The sequence below is a fragment of the Gouania willdenowi genome, chromosome 14, assembly GCF_900634775.1.
Source record: "Gouania willdenowi chromosome 14, fGouWil2.1, whole genome shotgun sequence".
In the NCBI taxonomy this organism is placed as follows: domain Eukaryota; kingdom Metazoa; phylum Chordata; class Actinopteri; order Blenniiformes; family Gobiesocidae; genus Gouania; species Gouania willdenowi.
Window position 1 is genome coordinate 32,922,109 of NC_041057.1, and position 16,727 is coordinate 32,938,835.

The following is a 16,727-nucleotide window of genomic DNA, read 5'->3' on the forward strand; positions in this document are numbered from 1 at the left end:
ATCCACCTTAAAGGTATTGTGGACGATGTTTAGCTTCCGGGTGGATCATCAAGACTCCTCCTAAATGTCAATCATGTTTACGAAAGGCCGTCGTACGTTCTTGTGCTCGTGCCCGGTGCGCACCGGATCCTTTGAAAATGGATTTTCACTTACCGGTGGCGAGTCTGACGTAGTGGGAAAAGTGCAAATCTTCTTTTGGTAGGTAAGCTTGTATGACCGATGCCGACTTCAACTTGTAAACAGAGCTGTACACGAGGAAAACGGGGCTCGTGCACGCTCTCCCGCACACGTAGGCGTGTTGCGCATGCGCATTTTTTTTCAAAATGTGGAGAGGGCGTTTCTTTTTTAAACATCGTCCACAATACCTTTAATGTCCCCTTGACCGGTGAAGCTTATGGTTAGTTAAATTAGATTTAGACTGGTTTTGAAATCAATAATGATTAATTGATTGATTGATTAATTTTAATTTCATTTATTTATTTATTCCTTTCATGAAAATGCAAACCAACATAAATTCCCCATTTACTGTACATCAAATAATATCACAAACACAAAAAGTCAAGCATGTTTTAAACACGTTTATTTACTCTCAATCCAAAGACTTCATGTGTTTCCAGGCTAAACGTCTTCTTCATGTGTATGAAATCATCTTCTAAGAGCAGGAGAAGTGTGAGAGGAGCAGGTCATGTTTGCAGAGGGGCTCAAAGGAAAAAGAAGGATTGTTTAGTGTCACAGCTGAATAAAAACAACGATGTGACACCAACACTCTGCTTTCTCTCCTGAAATCATGATTTCCAGTCTGTAAACTGCTACGTGCTTCAGTGCTTCATGGTTGATCTTCCTCTGCTTCTGCTCGTGGACGTCAGTGGAGTTCCTACTCTACACCTTTACAGACGTCAGACTGTGGGAAAACTCAGCTCTGAACCTCTGCTGGTGTGAGAACCTGCAAATCTCTGACACAGGATGGACAACCATTTCTTCTCTGAAGTGTGTTAATCTAATCTTTTTAAAAATGGAATTAAATTGAATAGTTTTCATTGACTTTTATTGTCTTTACTGGTAACTTCCTGTTACTGTTGGAAGAATAATAAAGGGTTTCTAGTTTGAAACCTGAAAAAAAATATTTATAATATTTCATCTTAAAGCAACTTCATTCAGTAACACATATACACTCAGTTAAAATATGATGTTGAACATTAATAACACAAAATCATTAAGTTAAGAGTCAGATCTCTGCGTCAGTTCCTGTGATGGTTCTTCTTGCTGAGAAGTTTGATGATGCTTGCTCTCAGGTCCTTACTGACCAGTCCATAGACCAGTGGGTTGATGGTTGTGGGAGCGAGGATATATAGGATACCTAAAAGTTTCTTTATGTTTGTAGAAACTGATGGAAATCTGTAAAGCGTGATTAAAATCAACGTTGCAATCTCAAAAACGAGATAAACCACGAGGTGGGAGGCGCACGTCTGGACGGCCTTACTGCGAATGCTGCTCTCTGAACGACTCTGCTTAGTGGTAACACTCAGAATTTTGGCGTAAGAAAAGAAAACGATGAGGAAAACTCCTGTACTCAAACACCAGGTCATGGATAAACCTGAAAATTAGAGAGAGAAAAACGCAGCGTCAACTAATGTTTGGAGAGGGTTACTAAGGGGTCACTAATGTGAAAGGAGTGCTTGGTGATTATCAGTGAAGATGGGATCAGGGGTCGACTGGAACCAAAACTCAGCCCTGGCATTTTCTGTCCAGACCAGTCCACTACAATATCAGTGACACCGTGTAGAAGCTGTTAATAAGTCAGTGATTCTCAACATGTGGCTCTTTATGTCCTAATTTTAATTCATTATTAAAAACCATAAAAGGGGGAAACTTAAACCCCTATTTCCTTTGTTCCATTTCACAATTTATTTTAGCTACTTTTTTCAACCCCGTGAACTGCCACCTTAACGTGGTGGGGTTGTTTGAGTGCCCGACAGATCCAAGGAGCTATGTTGTCTGGGGCATTATCCTCCTGGTAAGGGTCTCCCATGTCAAACAGGTCCTTGGTGACGGGTCAGACTAAGGGCAGTTCAGAAGACCCTCTATGGACATTATAAAAGCAAGGACTTTGACGTCCCCCGGTATGGTGCAGCCGGGGCCCCACCCTGGAGCCAGGCCTGGGGCTGGGGCTCAAATGCGAGCGCCTGATGGTCTGGCCTTTGCCCATGGGGCCCGGCCGGGCATAGCCCGAAAGGACGACGTGGGCCCGCCCTCCTTTGGACCCTGGATCCCAACTCCTGGAGAGAGGCTGGACGCTCCACTTCTCTGGCGTTGCCCGCGGGAAGAGGCGGCGGGCCGGGGTGGGCTTGCTTATTGCCCCCCAGCTCAGCCGCCACGTGTTGGAGTTTACCCCAGTGAACGAGAGGGTAGCGTCCCTACGCCTTTGGGTTGGGGACAGGTCTCTCACCGTTGTTTCGGCCTACGGGCCCGACATTGGCGCAGAGTACCCGGTCTTCTTGGAGTCCCTGGGAAGGGTACGAGACGGTGTCCCAACTGAGGACTCCATTTTTCTACTGGGGGACTTCAACGACAGTGCCACGACAGTGAGACTTGGACAGGGGTGATTGGGAAGAACGGCCTCCTCGATCTGAACCTGAGAGGTGTTTTGTTATTGGACTTCTGTGCTAGTTACAGTTTGTCAATAACGAATACCATGTTCGAGCACAAGGGTGTCCATAAGTGCACGTGGCACCAGGACACTCTATGCCGGAGGTCGATGATTGACTTTGTAGTTGTATCACCTGATCTCCGGCCGCGTGTCTAGGACACTCGGGTGAAGAGAGGGGCTGAGCTGTCAACTGATCACCACCTGGTGGTGAGTTGGATCCGCTGGCAGGGGAGGAAACTGATCAGACCTGGCAGGCCCAAACGTGTGGTGAGGGTCTGTTGGGAACGTCTGGTGGATCCCTTTGTCAGTGGGGTCTCCAACTCCCCCCTCCGGATGAGCATCACCCAGATCCCGAGGGAGGTAGGAGACATGGAGTCAGAGTGGACCATGTTCTCCTCCTTCATTGTCGATGCGGCCGTTCGCAGCTGTGGCCGTAAAGTTTCTGGTGCCTGTCGTGGCGGCAATCCCCGAACCGGCGCCCGGAAGTAAGGAATGCCGTCAAGCTGAAGACGGAGACCTACCTGGCCTTTTTGGCTGGTAGGACTCCGGAGGCAGCCGAGAGGTACCGGCAGGCCAAGCGTGTTGCAGAGGCAAAAACTCGGGTCTGGGAGGAGTTCGGAGAAGCCATGAAGGAGGACTATCGGTCGGCCTCGAAGAGATTCTGGCAAACCGTTCGGCGCCTCAGGATAGGGAAGCAGTGCTTCACCAACACTGTTTACAGTGCAGGGGGAGAGCTGCTGACCTCAACTGGGGATGTTGTCGAGCGGTGGAAGGAGTACTTTGAGGGTCTCCTCAATCCCACTGCCACCTTTTCCGATGAGGAAGCAGAGGCTGGGGACTCAGGGGCGGACTTGCCCATCACCCAGGCTGAAGTCACCGAGGTGGTTGAAAAGCTCCTCGGGGGCAGGGCTCCGGGGGTGGATGAGATTCGTCCTGAGTACCTTAAGTCTCTGGATGTTGAAGGACTGTCTTAGTTGACACGTCTCTGCAACATCACGTGGCAGTTGGGGACAGTGCCTCTGGATTGGCAGACCGGGGTGGTGGTCCCTCTCTTTAAGAAGGGGGATTGGAGGGTGTGCTCCAACTACAGAGGGATCACACTCCTCAGCCTCCCCGGCAAGCTCTACTCCAGGGTGCTGGAGAGGAGGATCCGGCTGATAGTCGAACCTCGGATTCAGGAGGAACAATGCGGTTTTCGCCCCGGTCGCGGCACACTGGACCAGCTCTATACCCTTCATCGGGTGCTCGAGGGTTCGTGGGAGTTTGCCCAACTAGTCCACATGTGCTTTGTGGATCTGGAGAAGGCGTTCGACCGTGTCCCTCGTGGTGCCCTGTGGGGGGTGCTGCGGGAGTATGGGGTCCGGGGCCCTTTGCTAAGGGCTGTCTGTTCCCTGTATGACCGCAGCAGGAGCCTGGTTCGCATTGCCGGCAGAAAGTCAGACCTGTTCCCAGTGCATGTTGGTCTCCTCCAGGGCTGCCCTTTGTCACCGGTTCTGTTCATTACTTTTATGAACAGAATTTTAAGGTGCAGCCAAGGATCGAAGGAGGTCCAATTTGGGAACCTCCGGATTTCATCTTTGCTGTTTGCAGATGATGTTGTTCTGTTGGCTTCCTCAAATTAGGACCTTCAGCGTGCACTGGGGCGGTTTGCAGCCGAGTGTGAAGCGGCCGGGATGAGGATCAGCGCCTCCAAATCTGAGGCCATGGTTCTCCACCGGAAAAAGGTGGCTTTCCCTCTCTGGGTTGGTGGAGAGTCCTTACTTCAAGTGGAGGAGTTTAAGTATTTGGGGTCTTGTTCACGAGAGAGGGTAAGATGGAGCGTGAGATTGATAGACGGATCGGTGCGGCGTTAGCAGTGATGCGGTCTCTGTATCGGACTGTTGTGGTGAAGAGGGAGCTGAGCCGGGGGGCAAAGCTCTCAATTTACCGATCGATCTACGTTCCTACCCTCACCTATGGTCATGAGATTTGGGTAATGACCGAAAGGACAAGATCGCGGATGCAGGCGACCGAAATGAGTTTCCTTCGCAGGGTGGTTGGGCGCACCCTTCGAGATAGGGTGAGAAGCTCAGTCACTCGGGAGGAGCTTGGAGTAGAGTCGCTGCTCCTTCACGTCGAAAGGAGCCAGCTGAGGTGGCTCGGGCATCTGTTTCGGATGCCTCCTGGTCGCCTCCCTCGGGAGGTGTTTCAGGCATGTCCTATTGGGAAGAGGCCTCGTGGAAGGCCCAGGACACGCTGGAGGGACTATGTCTCTGAGCTGGCCTGGTGTCGCCTCGGGGTCCCCCCAGAACGGCTGGAGAAGGTGTGCGTGGATCGGGAGGTCTGGGCATTTTTGTTGAGACTGCTGCCTCCGTGACCCGGCCCCGGATAAAAGCGGAAGAAGATGGATGGATGGATGGATATTTACCTTTTGCCTATAAATATCTCTTTTTTCTTATTTTCTTGGTCATTTCTGCCACTTCTTTTTGACACTTTTATCCAATTGTTGTTTTAGTAATTTTTCGTCCCAATATGCTACGTTTTGCCCAATAGATAGCACTTGTTTTCTTTTTTCCCTACATTTCGCTTCTTTTTCTTCCACGTTTGCCCTTTTTCACTATTGTTTGCCACATTACACCTATTTAAGCTACCCTTTGCCTTTACATTCCACCTGATTTGTCTTAGTTTGTCAATTTTTGTCCAATCTTGACTGCTTTTGGCCCATTTTAGACATTTTTCACTCTTTTCTTGCCACTTTAGACCATTGTTGGTCACCTGTTACCATGTCTGCCTCCACTTGCTAGTAAAAAAAAAAAAAAACAAAATAAAAAAAAAAAAAACACTTGCTCGGTATGCCAGAGGGCCAGTCCACCCCTGCTGATGGGTATTAGTAATTGTCAGAAAGGAATAAATATAAATGCTATATCATTAACACCAATATAATGTACTGTATGTAGAAAGTGTTTATTTGAACAGTTGCAGTATGGACGACAAGTACGTAGTGTTTTAGGGTTTAAGTTAGTGTTAGGTTATGACCCAATATCACAGCAATTTTTAGGGTTAGGTTTAGGGTAAGGTTTAGTCTTAGTCACGCAACTTAAACTGGCCAATGACTGACCTATCATGTGACCTAAACTGGCCAAATAGGGGCGCTGCATACGGATAGAATGTCGATATATTGATACGACAACCGTACAAATAGCCACTGCCATGTATGTATAAATGTGTGTACATTGTGATAATACTGTGTGATGTTATATTGTTAAAAATATGAATGTAAATTGCTCAAATAAACTAAACATGGAGGATTTGATGAGCGTGTGTGGAGAAGTGCACTGACCGTAGAGGTTATTGACTGGAGTTGGACCACATGCCAGAGCCAGAATGGTTCGGTTGCTGCAGTAGATGTGCTGCACGGTTCGACCACACAGCGGCTCGTTTAAGTGCAGCATGAAGAGGATGAAGATAGCCAGGATGGCGATGAACCAAGCCAAAGCGCAGGAGAGGTGCAGCCGAGCAGAAGTCATGATGGAGTGATACCTGAGAGGTTTACATACTGCAATGTACCTGCACAGGGAGAGCAAACACACGCTCAACTGCTCCTGTCAAACCTCTGGACAGAGACCAGGAGAAAACATGAATCATTGTGTATGTGTAACTCAAGTAAACAGTTGAAAAAACACTACATTTTTACAAAATCCTTACATTTTCTTCAACATATTACATAATATTTCCATTACTTAAACAGAAATTGGTCACAAAATCTAGGAAATTTAAAGTAAATATCCTGTTGGGACTGAGGATTTGTCACTTATTGCTTGGATGTTGTCAGTTTCTTACATATTTAGTATTTTATGTATACGTAGAAGTACAAACTAGGGAACAATAATGATTAAATTACTAGTTTTCCGTATTAAAATCTGTGGCCCTCTTGAGATCAAGCTGGTATACATTTACACCCCTGGTGTAACGTCACAAGGAAAGAACCAGAAAAAACTAATAAGGACACATAAAAGCAATCAGCAGACGCCTTTAAGGAAGACTGGGAGTTGACAGTTGAAAAAATGTGAGGAGATCAAAGTAAACTTCTTAAAAAAAGTTATTTGATTAAATAAAAACTTTTACATATTAATAAAAAAGCCCTGCTCAGACCTTCAATAACCCTTCTTTACCTGTCGTAGGCCATCAAAGCCAGGATAGTTTGAAAGGCGGCTGCGTACGTGTGCACAAACACAGCCTGAGTGATGGCCGCCCCGTAGGAGATCCTCCTCTCTCCAGTCAGCAGGTGCAACATGATCCGAGGCAGCAACGCCGTGCCGCCTATCAGGTCGCACACGGTCAGGTGACAAACCATTACATACATGGGTCTGTGCAGACTCTGGTCCATGACGATGACCCACATCACCACACCGTTCCCCAGCAGCACCACCAGGTAGGTGAGGAGGGTCAGGAAGAAGAGCAGAGGGCCGAGGCCTGCGGGAACGTCAAAGCCTTCCAGCTCTAAGATGATTGGCTGTTTGAGAGGCTGCACCAACGTTAGGTTTTCCATCCAAAGCTGGTCTGTGCACGACAAACACGTGGATATGTTCACAGCACCTCAGACACACAGAGAAAATACCAGTGTTGTTTAAATGTGAGTGTGTGAACAATAACTTTTCTCAGTGTCAATTAATAGAAGAAGTAAAAGAATATAGGGTACTAGGAGTGTGGATGGACGACAAGCTGACCTGGAAAAAACATATACAAATAGTTAAAAACAAAGTTGCCAAAAGCAGTTACATCCTATGGAAGCTTTAACAAATCCTACATACCAAATCAATTAAAACAATCTATTCTTCACTCATAGCATCGCACTTAAATTACGGCTCCGAAATATGGGGTAATAACTACAAAACGTATCTTGAACCACTATTTAAACTACAAAAAAAGCTATAAGAATTTTACATAAAGTACCACACAACGCACACACAAACGAATTATTTGAGAAGTCAAAATACCTAAAACTGCAAGAAATGATACACTACAACACACAAATACACGCATTTAGGGCTTCATCAAAAAAATTACCACAACGAATACAAAAACGTTTCACATACAATCAAAATTCCTATGAATTCAGACATAATAATGTGTTTAGACCAAACAGGGTCAAATCGAACGTTGGCAAACATAGTACTGTGTATAGAGCCATGAACCTCTGGAACAGCCTTGATGCAGAGACACAACAATCCGTAAATCTGAAACGATTTAAGGAGAAAACGAGGAGCACATTTCTACACGCATACAGATCTCAAGTCAACTCTTCATTGAACTCTACAGCGACGACATGGAACTCATTAACTGGCCCGAGGAGATACGGAGAAAAAGGACAGTGAAGAGGAGTAACAACAGGAACAATGACTGCAGGAGAGAACACATCACATAAAAAGGACAAAAAAAAAAAAAAAAGGGAAGAAACGAGGTTGGATGTAAAATTATCTGTGTTCAAATCAGGGGACGGATCTGGATAAGCATAATGCTTTTTTCCGTCGCCCTTTCCGGCATGAAAAAGGACAAAAAAAAAAGAAAAAAAAAAAAAACAATGATGTGATTTTGCTCTGAATGTCAAATGAATTTCTGTGAATGCAACCATGTCTGAAATGAACTGAATAAATAAATAAATAAATAAATGATTCTATTTTAACACTATTGGTCAGGGGTCACCAACACGGTGCCCGTGGCCACCAGGTAGCCTGCATGGACCATGTGAGGGGTCCTCAGCAGCTCTAGTCACCAATGAGCTCCATTTAAACTCTGATTTACTTTCCAAGTTCCAAACTCACAGATATAAATACATATAAGAGATGTAGTTACTTATTAGTTATTATATACTGCTGATAAAGTTTTAGTATTACATTAACCATCTTTAAATATTTATTTTCAATGAAACATTGAGACAAATGCATTTAGGTGTATGGTCTGTGGTATGTTATCTGTAATTATAGATATATAAGATATATTAATAAAACGCAAGATGGATTTTCCACAAATAGGGAAATCAAGTGTTTTATGTTGAAACGTAAACATTTCCTACCTTTTTAAGTCACTGCTAGCCTTCATTATTTTCTTACCCTCTAATTAAAGTGAAACTGTGAACATTTAATATTTAAGAAGTGTTTTTCTGTTAGCCGTTCAGACTGTTTAGTACCTATGAAGTAGCTACAGTTTCAGAAAAGTTGGTGACCCCTACACTATGTGTTAAAAAAGATTAACAACAGTGACGTAACCTTTACTGACTCTGGTCAGAAATGTTGAGGTTTCAAGTACATGCAACACTTTTTTTCTTCGAATTTATGCAGTTGTTTCATTTCAATTACATTTTATGGAAAAAATATATAAATATGTCTTATATATTATATTATATATAGCATACCAATGACCATACACCAGATGTGCAACACTTAAAAACATTTGTCACAATGTTACAGTGAAAATAAACATTAAAATAAACTTTATAAGCAGTATTTATATTTGTGAGTTTAAATCCTAGAAAGTCAAACAGATTATAGTAGACTAGAGCTCCTGAGGGCACGTCACATGGTCCATGCGGGCTACTCGGTGCCCCCGGCCCCGTGTTGGTGACCCCTGCTCTGAAGTGTTTCTGGAATTACAACAAAACTTTTATCTGTTATTTCATTCTCCATATTTCCACCAGTGAAAGCCAACCCACCTCAGAGAAGCTCTATGTGTTCCTGTAGGAGAACAGCAGCACCTTTAATAATGAAGGAGAAGAAGGTGTGAAATGAAGGAGAGAAAAGTGTGAGAACAGCAGACTGTGAGTGATCAGAGCATGGAGGCTGCTCTGAGACCAGGAGGAGGCTCTGCTCTCATTTTTAACACTTCCGCTGCTCTCGTCAGGTCCCTCCATCGTATCACAGATGGCCAACCAACCAATGATCTAAGAATTACAATCTCCTCAGGAGCGATTACGATCTGATTCGACCACAAGCAGTGAATCTTTTCATCCATAAATCTAACACGTGATCATATCCTAAAACTAATGCTGGTGGTTTTAAATGGTACTTACTTCTGTTTCTGGTCCGCAGCCGTGTGGTTGTAACGATGGATGCATCCGGCCCTGTGGGACAGAGCCCAGAAACCACACTCAGCGAAAAAAATGCTTCTTTACGTCACAGAGGAGGTCGTCTTAACTCAGAGTCACTTATAGATTGGTTTTGAAATCAATAATGAATAATTGATTGATTAATTTTATTTTAATTTATTTGTTCCTTTCATGAAAATGCAAACCAACATAAATTCCCCATTTACTGTACATCAAATAATATCACAGACACAAAAAGTCAAGCATGTTTTAAACACGTTTATTTACTCTCAATCTAAAGACTTCATGTGTTTCCAGGCTAAACGTCTTCTTCATGTGTATGAAATCATCTTCTAAGAGCAGGAGAAGTGTGAGAGGAGCAGGTCATGTTTGCAGAGGGGCTCAAAGGAAAAAGAAGGATTGTTTAGTGTCACAGCTAAATAAAAACAACGGTGTGACACCAACACTCTGCTTTCTCTCCTGAAATCATGATTTCCAGTCTGTAAACTGCTACGTGCTTCAGTGCTTCATGGTTGATCTTCCTCTGCTTCTGCTCGTGGACGTCAGTGGAGTTCCTACTCTACACCTTTACAGACGTCAGACTGTGGGAAAACTCAGCTCTGAACCTCTGCTGGTGTGAGAACCTGCAAATCTCTGACACAGGATGGACAACCATTTCTTCTCTGAAGTGTGTTAATCTAATCTTTTTTAAAAATGGAATTAAATTGAATAGTTTTCATTGACTTTTATTGTCTTTACTGGTAACTTCCTGTTACTGTTGGAAGAATAATAAAGGGTTTCTAGTTTGAAACCTGAAAAAAAATATTTATAATATTTCATCTTAAAGCAACTTCATTCAGTAACACATATACACTCAGTTAAAATATGATGTTGAACATTAATAACATAAAATCATTAAGTTAAGAGTCAGATCTCTGCGTCAGTTCCTGTGATGGTTCTTCTTGCTGAGAAGTTTGATGATGCTTGCTCTCAGGTCCTTACTGACCAGTCCATAGACCAGTGGGTTGATGGTAGTGGGAGCGAGGATATATAGGATACCTAAAAGTTTCTTTATGTTTTTAGAAACTGATGGAAATCTATTAAGCGTGATCAAAATCAACGTTGCTATCTCAAAAACGAGATAAACCACGAGGTGGGAGGCGCACGTCTGGACGGCCTTACTGCGATTGCTGCTCTCTGAACGACTCTGCTTAGTGGTAACACTCAGAATTTTGGCGTAAGAAAAGAAAACGATGAGGAAAACTCCTGTACTCAAACACCAGGTCATGGATAAACCTGAAAATCAGAGAGAGAAAAAAAACGCAGCGTCAACTAATGTTTGGAGAGGGTTACTAAGGGGTCACTAATGTGAAAGGATTGAGTACTTGGTGATTATCAGTGAAGATGGGATCAGGGGTCGACTGGAACCAAAACTCAGCCCTGGCATTTTCTGTCCAGACCAGTCCACTACAATATCAGTGACACCGTGTAGAAGCTGTTAATAAGTCAGTGATTTTTAACATGTGGCTCTTTATGTCCTAATTTTAATTCATTATTAAAAACCATAAAAGGGAAAAACTTAAACACCTATTTCCTTTGGCCATTTTGCAACTTCCTTTGTTCCATTTCAGAATTTTTTGGCCATTTTGGCCCTTCTTTTTGACACATTTTTGTCCAATTGTTGACTTTTTTTTGAATTTTTTTAGCAACTTTTCATCCCAATATGCTACGTTTTGCCCAATAGATAGCACTTGTTACCTGTTTTCCCTACATTTCACTTCTTTTTCTTCCACGTTTGCCCTTTTTCACTATTGTTTGCCACATTACACCTATTTAAGCTACCCTTTGCCTTTACATTCCACCTGATTTGTCTTAGTTTGTCAATTTTTGTCCAATCTTGACTGCTTTTGGCCCATTTTAGACATTTTTCACTCTTTTCTTGCCACTTTAGACCATTGTTGGTCACCTGTTACCTATTGTCTGCCTCCACTTGCTAGTAAAAAAAAAAAAACCAAAATAAAAAAAAAAAAAACACTTGCTCGGTATGCCAGAGGGCCAGTCCACCCCTGCTGATGGGTATTAGTAATTGTCAGAAAGGAATAAATATAAATGCTATATCATTAACACCAATATAATGTACTGTATGTAGAAAGTGTTTATTTGAACAGTTGCAGTATGGACGACAAGTACGTAGTGTCTTAGGGTTTAAGTTAGTGTTAGGTTATGACCCAATATCACAGCAATTTTTAGGGTTAGGTTTAGGGTAAGGTTTAGTCTTAGTCACGCAACTTAAACTGGCCAATGACTGACCTATCACGTGACCTAAACTGGCCAAATAGGGGCGCTGCATATGGATAGAATGTCGATATATTGATACGACAACTGTACAAATAGCCACTGCCATGTATGTATAAATGTGTGTACATTGTGATAATACTGTGTGATGTTATATTGTTAAAAATATGAATGTAAATTGCTCAAATAAACTAAACATGGAGGATTTGATGAGTGTGTGTGGAGAAGTGCACTGACCGTAGAGGTTATTGACTGGAGTTGGACCACATGCCAGTGCCAGAATGGTTCGGTTGCTGCAGTAGATGTGCTGCACGGTTCGACCACACAGCGGCTCGTTTAAGTGCAGCATGAAGAGGATGAAGATAGCCAGGATGGCGATGAACCAAGCCAAAGCGCAGGAGAGGTGCAGCCGAGCAGAAGTCATGATGGAGTGATACCTGAGAGGTTTACATACTGCAATGTACCTGCACAGGGAGAGCAAACACACGCTCAACTGCTCCTGTCAAACCTCTGGACAGAGACCAGGAGAAAACATGAATCATTGTGTATGTGTAACTCAAGTAAACAGTTGAAAAAACACTACATTTTTACAAAATCCTTACATTTTCTTCAACATATTACATAATATTTCCATTACTTAAACATAAATTGGTCACAAAATCTAGGAAATTTAAAGTAAATATCCTGTTGGGACTGAGGATTTGTCACTTATTGCTTGGATGTTGTCAGTTTCTTACATATTTAGTATTTTATGTATACGTAGAAGTACAAACTAGGGAACAATAATGATTAAATTACTAGTTTTCCGTATAAAATCTGTGGCCCTCTTGAGATCAAGCTGGTATACATTTACACCCCTGGTGTAACGTCACAAGGAAAGAACCAGAAAAAAACTAAGGACACATAAAAGCAATCAGCAGACGCCTTTAAGGAAGACTGGGAGTTGACAGTTGAAAAAATGTGAGGAGATCAAAGTAAACTTCTTTAAAAAAGTTATTTGATTAAATAAAAACTTTTACATATTAATAAAAAAGCCCTGCTCAGACCTTCAATAACCATTCTTTACCTGTCGTAGGCCATCAAAGCCAGGATAGTTTGAAAGGCGGCTGCGTACGTGTGCACAAACACAGCCTGAGTGATGGCCGCCCCGTAGGAGATCCTCCTCTCTCCAGTCAGCAGGTGCAACATGATCCGAGGCAGCAACGCCGTGCCGCCTATCAGGTCGCACACGGTCAGGTGACAAACCATTACATACATGGGTCTGTGCAGACTCTGGTCCATGACGATGACCCACATCACCACACCGTTCCCCAGCAGCACCACCAGGTAGGTGAGGAGGGTCAGGAAGAAGAGCAGAGGGCCGAGGCCTGCGGGAACGTCAAAGCCTTCCAGCTCTAAGATGATTGGCTGTTTGAGAGGCTGTACCAACGTTAGGTTTTCCATCCAAAGCTGGTCTGTGCACGACAAACACGTGAATATGTTCACAGCACCTCAGACACACAGAGAAAATACCAGTGTTGTTTAAATGTGAGTGTGTGAACATTAACTTTTCTTAGTGTCAATTAAATGATTCTATTTTAACACTATTGGTCAGGGGTCACCAACACGGTGCCCGTGGCCACCAGGTAGCCTGCATGGACCATGTGAGGGGTCATCAGCAGCTCTAGTCACCAATGAGTTCCATTTAAACTCTGATTTACTTTCCAAGTTCCAAACTCACAGATATAAATACATATAAGAGATGTAGTTACTTATTAGTTATTATATACTGCTGATAAAGTTTTAGTATTACATTAACCATCTTTAAATATTTATTTTCAATGAAACATTGAGACAAATGCATTTAGTGTGGCAGATCAGGTGTATGGTCTGTGGTATGTTATCTGTAATTATAGATATATAAGATATATTAATAAAAACGCAAGATGGATTTTCCACAAATAGGGAAATCAAGTGTTTTATGTTGAAACGTAAACATTTCCTACCTTTTTAAGTCACTGCTAGCCTTTCTTATTTTCTTACCCTCTAATTAAAGTGAAGCTGTGAACATTTAATATTTAAGAAGTGTTTTTCAGTTAGCCGTTCAGACTGTTTAGTACCTATGAAGTAGCTACAGTTTCAGAAAAGTTGGTGACCCCTACACTATGTGTTAAAAAAGATTAACAACAGTGACGTAACCTTTACTGACTCTGGTCAGAAATGTTGAGGTTTCAAGTACATGCAACACTTTTTTTCTTCGAATTTATGCAGTTGTTTCATTTCAATTACATTTTATGGAAAAAATATATAAATATGTCTTATATATTATATTATATATAGCATACCAATGACCATACACCAGATGTGCAACACTTAAAAACATTTGTCACAATGTTACAGTGAAAATAAACATTAAAATAAACTTTATAAGCAGTATTTATATTTGTGAGTTTAAATCCTAGAAAGTCAAACAGATTATAGTAGACTAGAGCTCCTGAGGGCACGTCACATGGTCCATGCGGGCTACTCGGTGCCCCCGGCCTTGTGTTGGTGACCCCTGCTCTGAAGTGTTTCTGGAATTACAACAAAACTTTTATCTGTTATTTCATTCTCCATATTTCCACCAGTGAAAGCCAACCCACCTCAGAGAAGCTCTATGTGTTCCTGTAGGAGAACAGCAGCACCTTTAATAATGAAGAAGAAGAAGGTGTGAAATGAAGGAGAGAAAAGTGTGAGAACAGCAGACTGTGAGTGATCAGAGCATGGAGGCTGCTCTGAGACCAGGAGGAGGCTCTGCTCTCATTTTTAACACTTCCGCTGCTCTCGTCAGGTCCCTCCATCGTATCACAGTCAGCGAAAAAAATGCTTCTTTACGTCACAGAGGAGGTCGTCTTCACACAGCGTCACTTATCTGACATGATGGAGGCGTCTCTACTACTTCAGACCATCACACTAAGCCTTTACTCCATAGAACTTGTGACAAAATCATATGTTGATAATTGAGGATGTTTTAGGATGATGATGAACGTTTTTGTGGTAACTGAGTGGATTTGGCAACAGAAAAGTTGGTCAAAACCATCACACAATGAGCTACAACTCAATGGTTCCTGTTCTGATACCCAATGTCCTTTATTGGCTTTATAAAAATGTATATCAAAAAGTTGTTCTGAGGTGTCCATGCATACGGTTGACGTTAACGGAGTGGAAAGGAAAATCAATTGAATGTACATTACATAAAAATTAGCAGATTTAAAAAGTTAGGGTTTTTCTGCTTTATGAAGCAATACACACTTGATATTTCAGTGGGTAAAAAAATTCCTAAAAACAATATGTTAAAAAGTCTTGGGCCTGGACATATTTTTTCCTAATTGTGCCCCTAATGAAAATTTTCGTCCCCATACATGAATTCAAAGTGAATTATCATTTAATTCCCTTTTTGTCTGTGAAAGCATCTATCTATCTATCTATCTATCTATCTATCTATCTATCTATCTATCTATCTATCTATCTATTTATCTATCTATCTATCTATCTATCTATCTACCTATCTATCTATCTACCTATCTATCTATCTATCTATCTACCTATCTATCTATCTACCTATCTATCTATCTACCTATCTATCTATAAAAGCAAAAAAGGTCTGTGTGTGTGTGCGCGTGGAGCAAATATTTCCCTGACACGGTTAGAGTTCGACCTAAAACTTAGTCAACGGCTTCCAAATACCCCAAGTGTGTGCATCTGTTTTTTTGGAGTATATTGGTGTTGCAAAATGTTCATTTTAATTTTAAGATTACAGCTCCCTCTCGGTAGTGAGCGTGGTATTGAGCGCGCTACTTCACTGTGTCGCAGTTTGTTTGGGTTTAAAAAAGGTCAATATTAAAAACGTTTTTGTAGTGCTAAAAGTTAAGTTAATATTTCATGGTTATTATTTAAAATTATCCCAGTGATCCAAACTTCCTTCAAGTCGCGGATCACGGAGTCCACTTCCTCTTCCATCTCTATCTCTGTGCGATGCTGTCGTCGTGTCTCCAACACAGGAGCTCTTTCAATAGGTCATTTGAAACCGTCTGCATTGTTTAAACCATATACTGTAACTGTCCGTGTAATTGCTCACTAGGTGTACATACATGTCGTTTTATAAAGGGGTAAATTTGCGGGTGCAAAATGTAGGTGCGATTTCCCTGGTTTAATTCTATGGGACATGTGCATGATGAATGTGTTTTTTGTTTTTTTTACTCACTATTATATTTTTTCGTTTGGTGTATTTTTCTGTAATGTATGTTATTTGGAGTCATTATGTGTATTTGTGTATCTTTCTGTTGTGTTTTTGTGCATTTTTTTGTGTAAATGTGTTTGTTGTTGTTTTTTTACTCATTTAAAAAAATTTTGTAATGAATGTTTTTTGGAGTCATGTCCATTTTTTGTATCTTTCTGTTGTGTTTTTGGGCATTTTTTGTATAATTATTGTTTTGAGTCATTTTGTGTATTTGTTGTGTAAATATTTAGTTTTGTGTATTTTGAGCCATTTTTATATTTTTGTTGTGTTTTTCTGTAATGTATGTTTTTTGGAGTCATCATTATGTGTATTTTTTTTCTTTCAGTTGTCTTTTTCACACACGGTATTTATTTATAATAAAAATATACTGAGTAAAATGAGTAAAATAAAACAAAAAACTAAACAATATTTATACAAAAAGTACACAATTTGGCTCCAGAATCACACTACAATGGCAACAAACAACA

General features: G+C 41.8%; 1 protein-coding gene across 1 annotated transcript; it reads right to left on the bottom strand.

Annotated features, from left to right (window-relative positions):
• Positions 1 to 1,238: 1,238 nt before the first annotated feature.
• Positions 1,239 to 13,445, bottom strand: LOC114475296 (uncharacterized). Its single transcript, XM_028465987.1, has 7 exons — positions 13,069 to 13,445; positions 12,240 to 12,466; positions 10,674 to 11,003; positions 9,693 to 9,743; positions 6,799 to 7,186; positions 5,967 to 6,193; positions 1,239 to 1,594 (listed from the first exon to the last, which is right to left on the bottom strand). Exons 1-7 carry the CDS (start codon positions 13,443 to 13,445, stop codon positions 1,239 to 1,241), a joined length of 1,956 nt encoding a protein of 651 aa, XP_028321788.1.
• Positions 13,446 to 16,727: the final 3,282 nt, after the last annotated feature.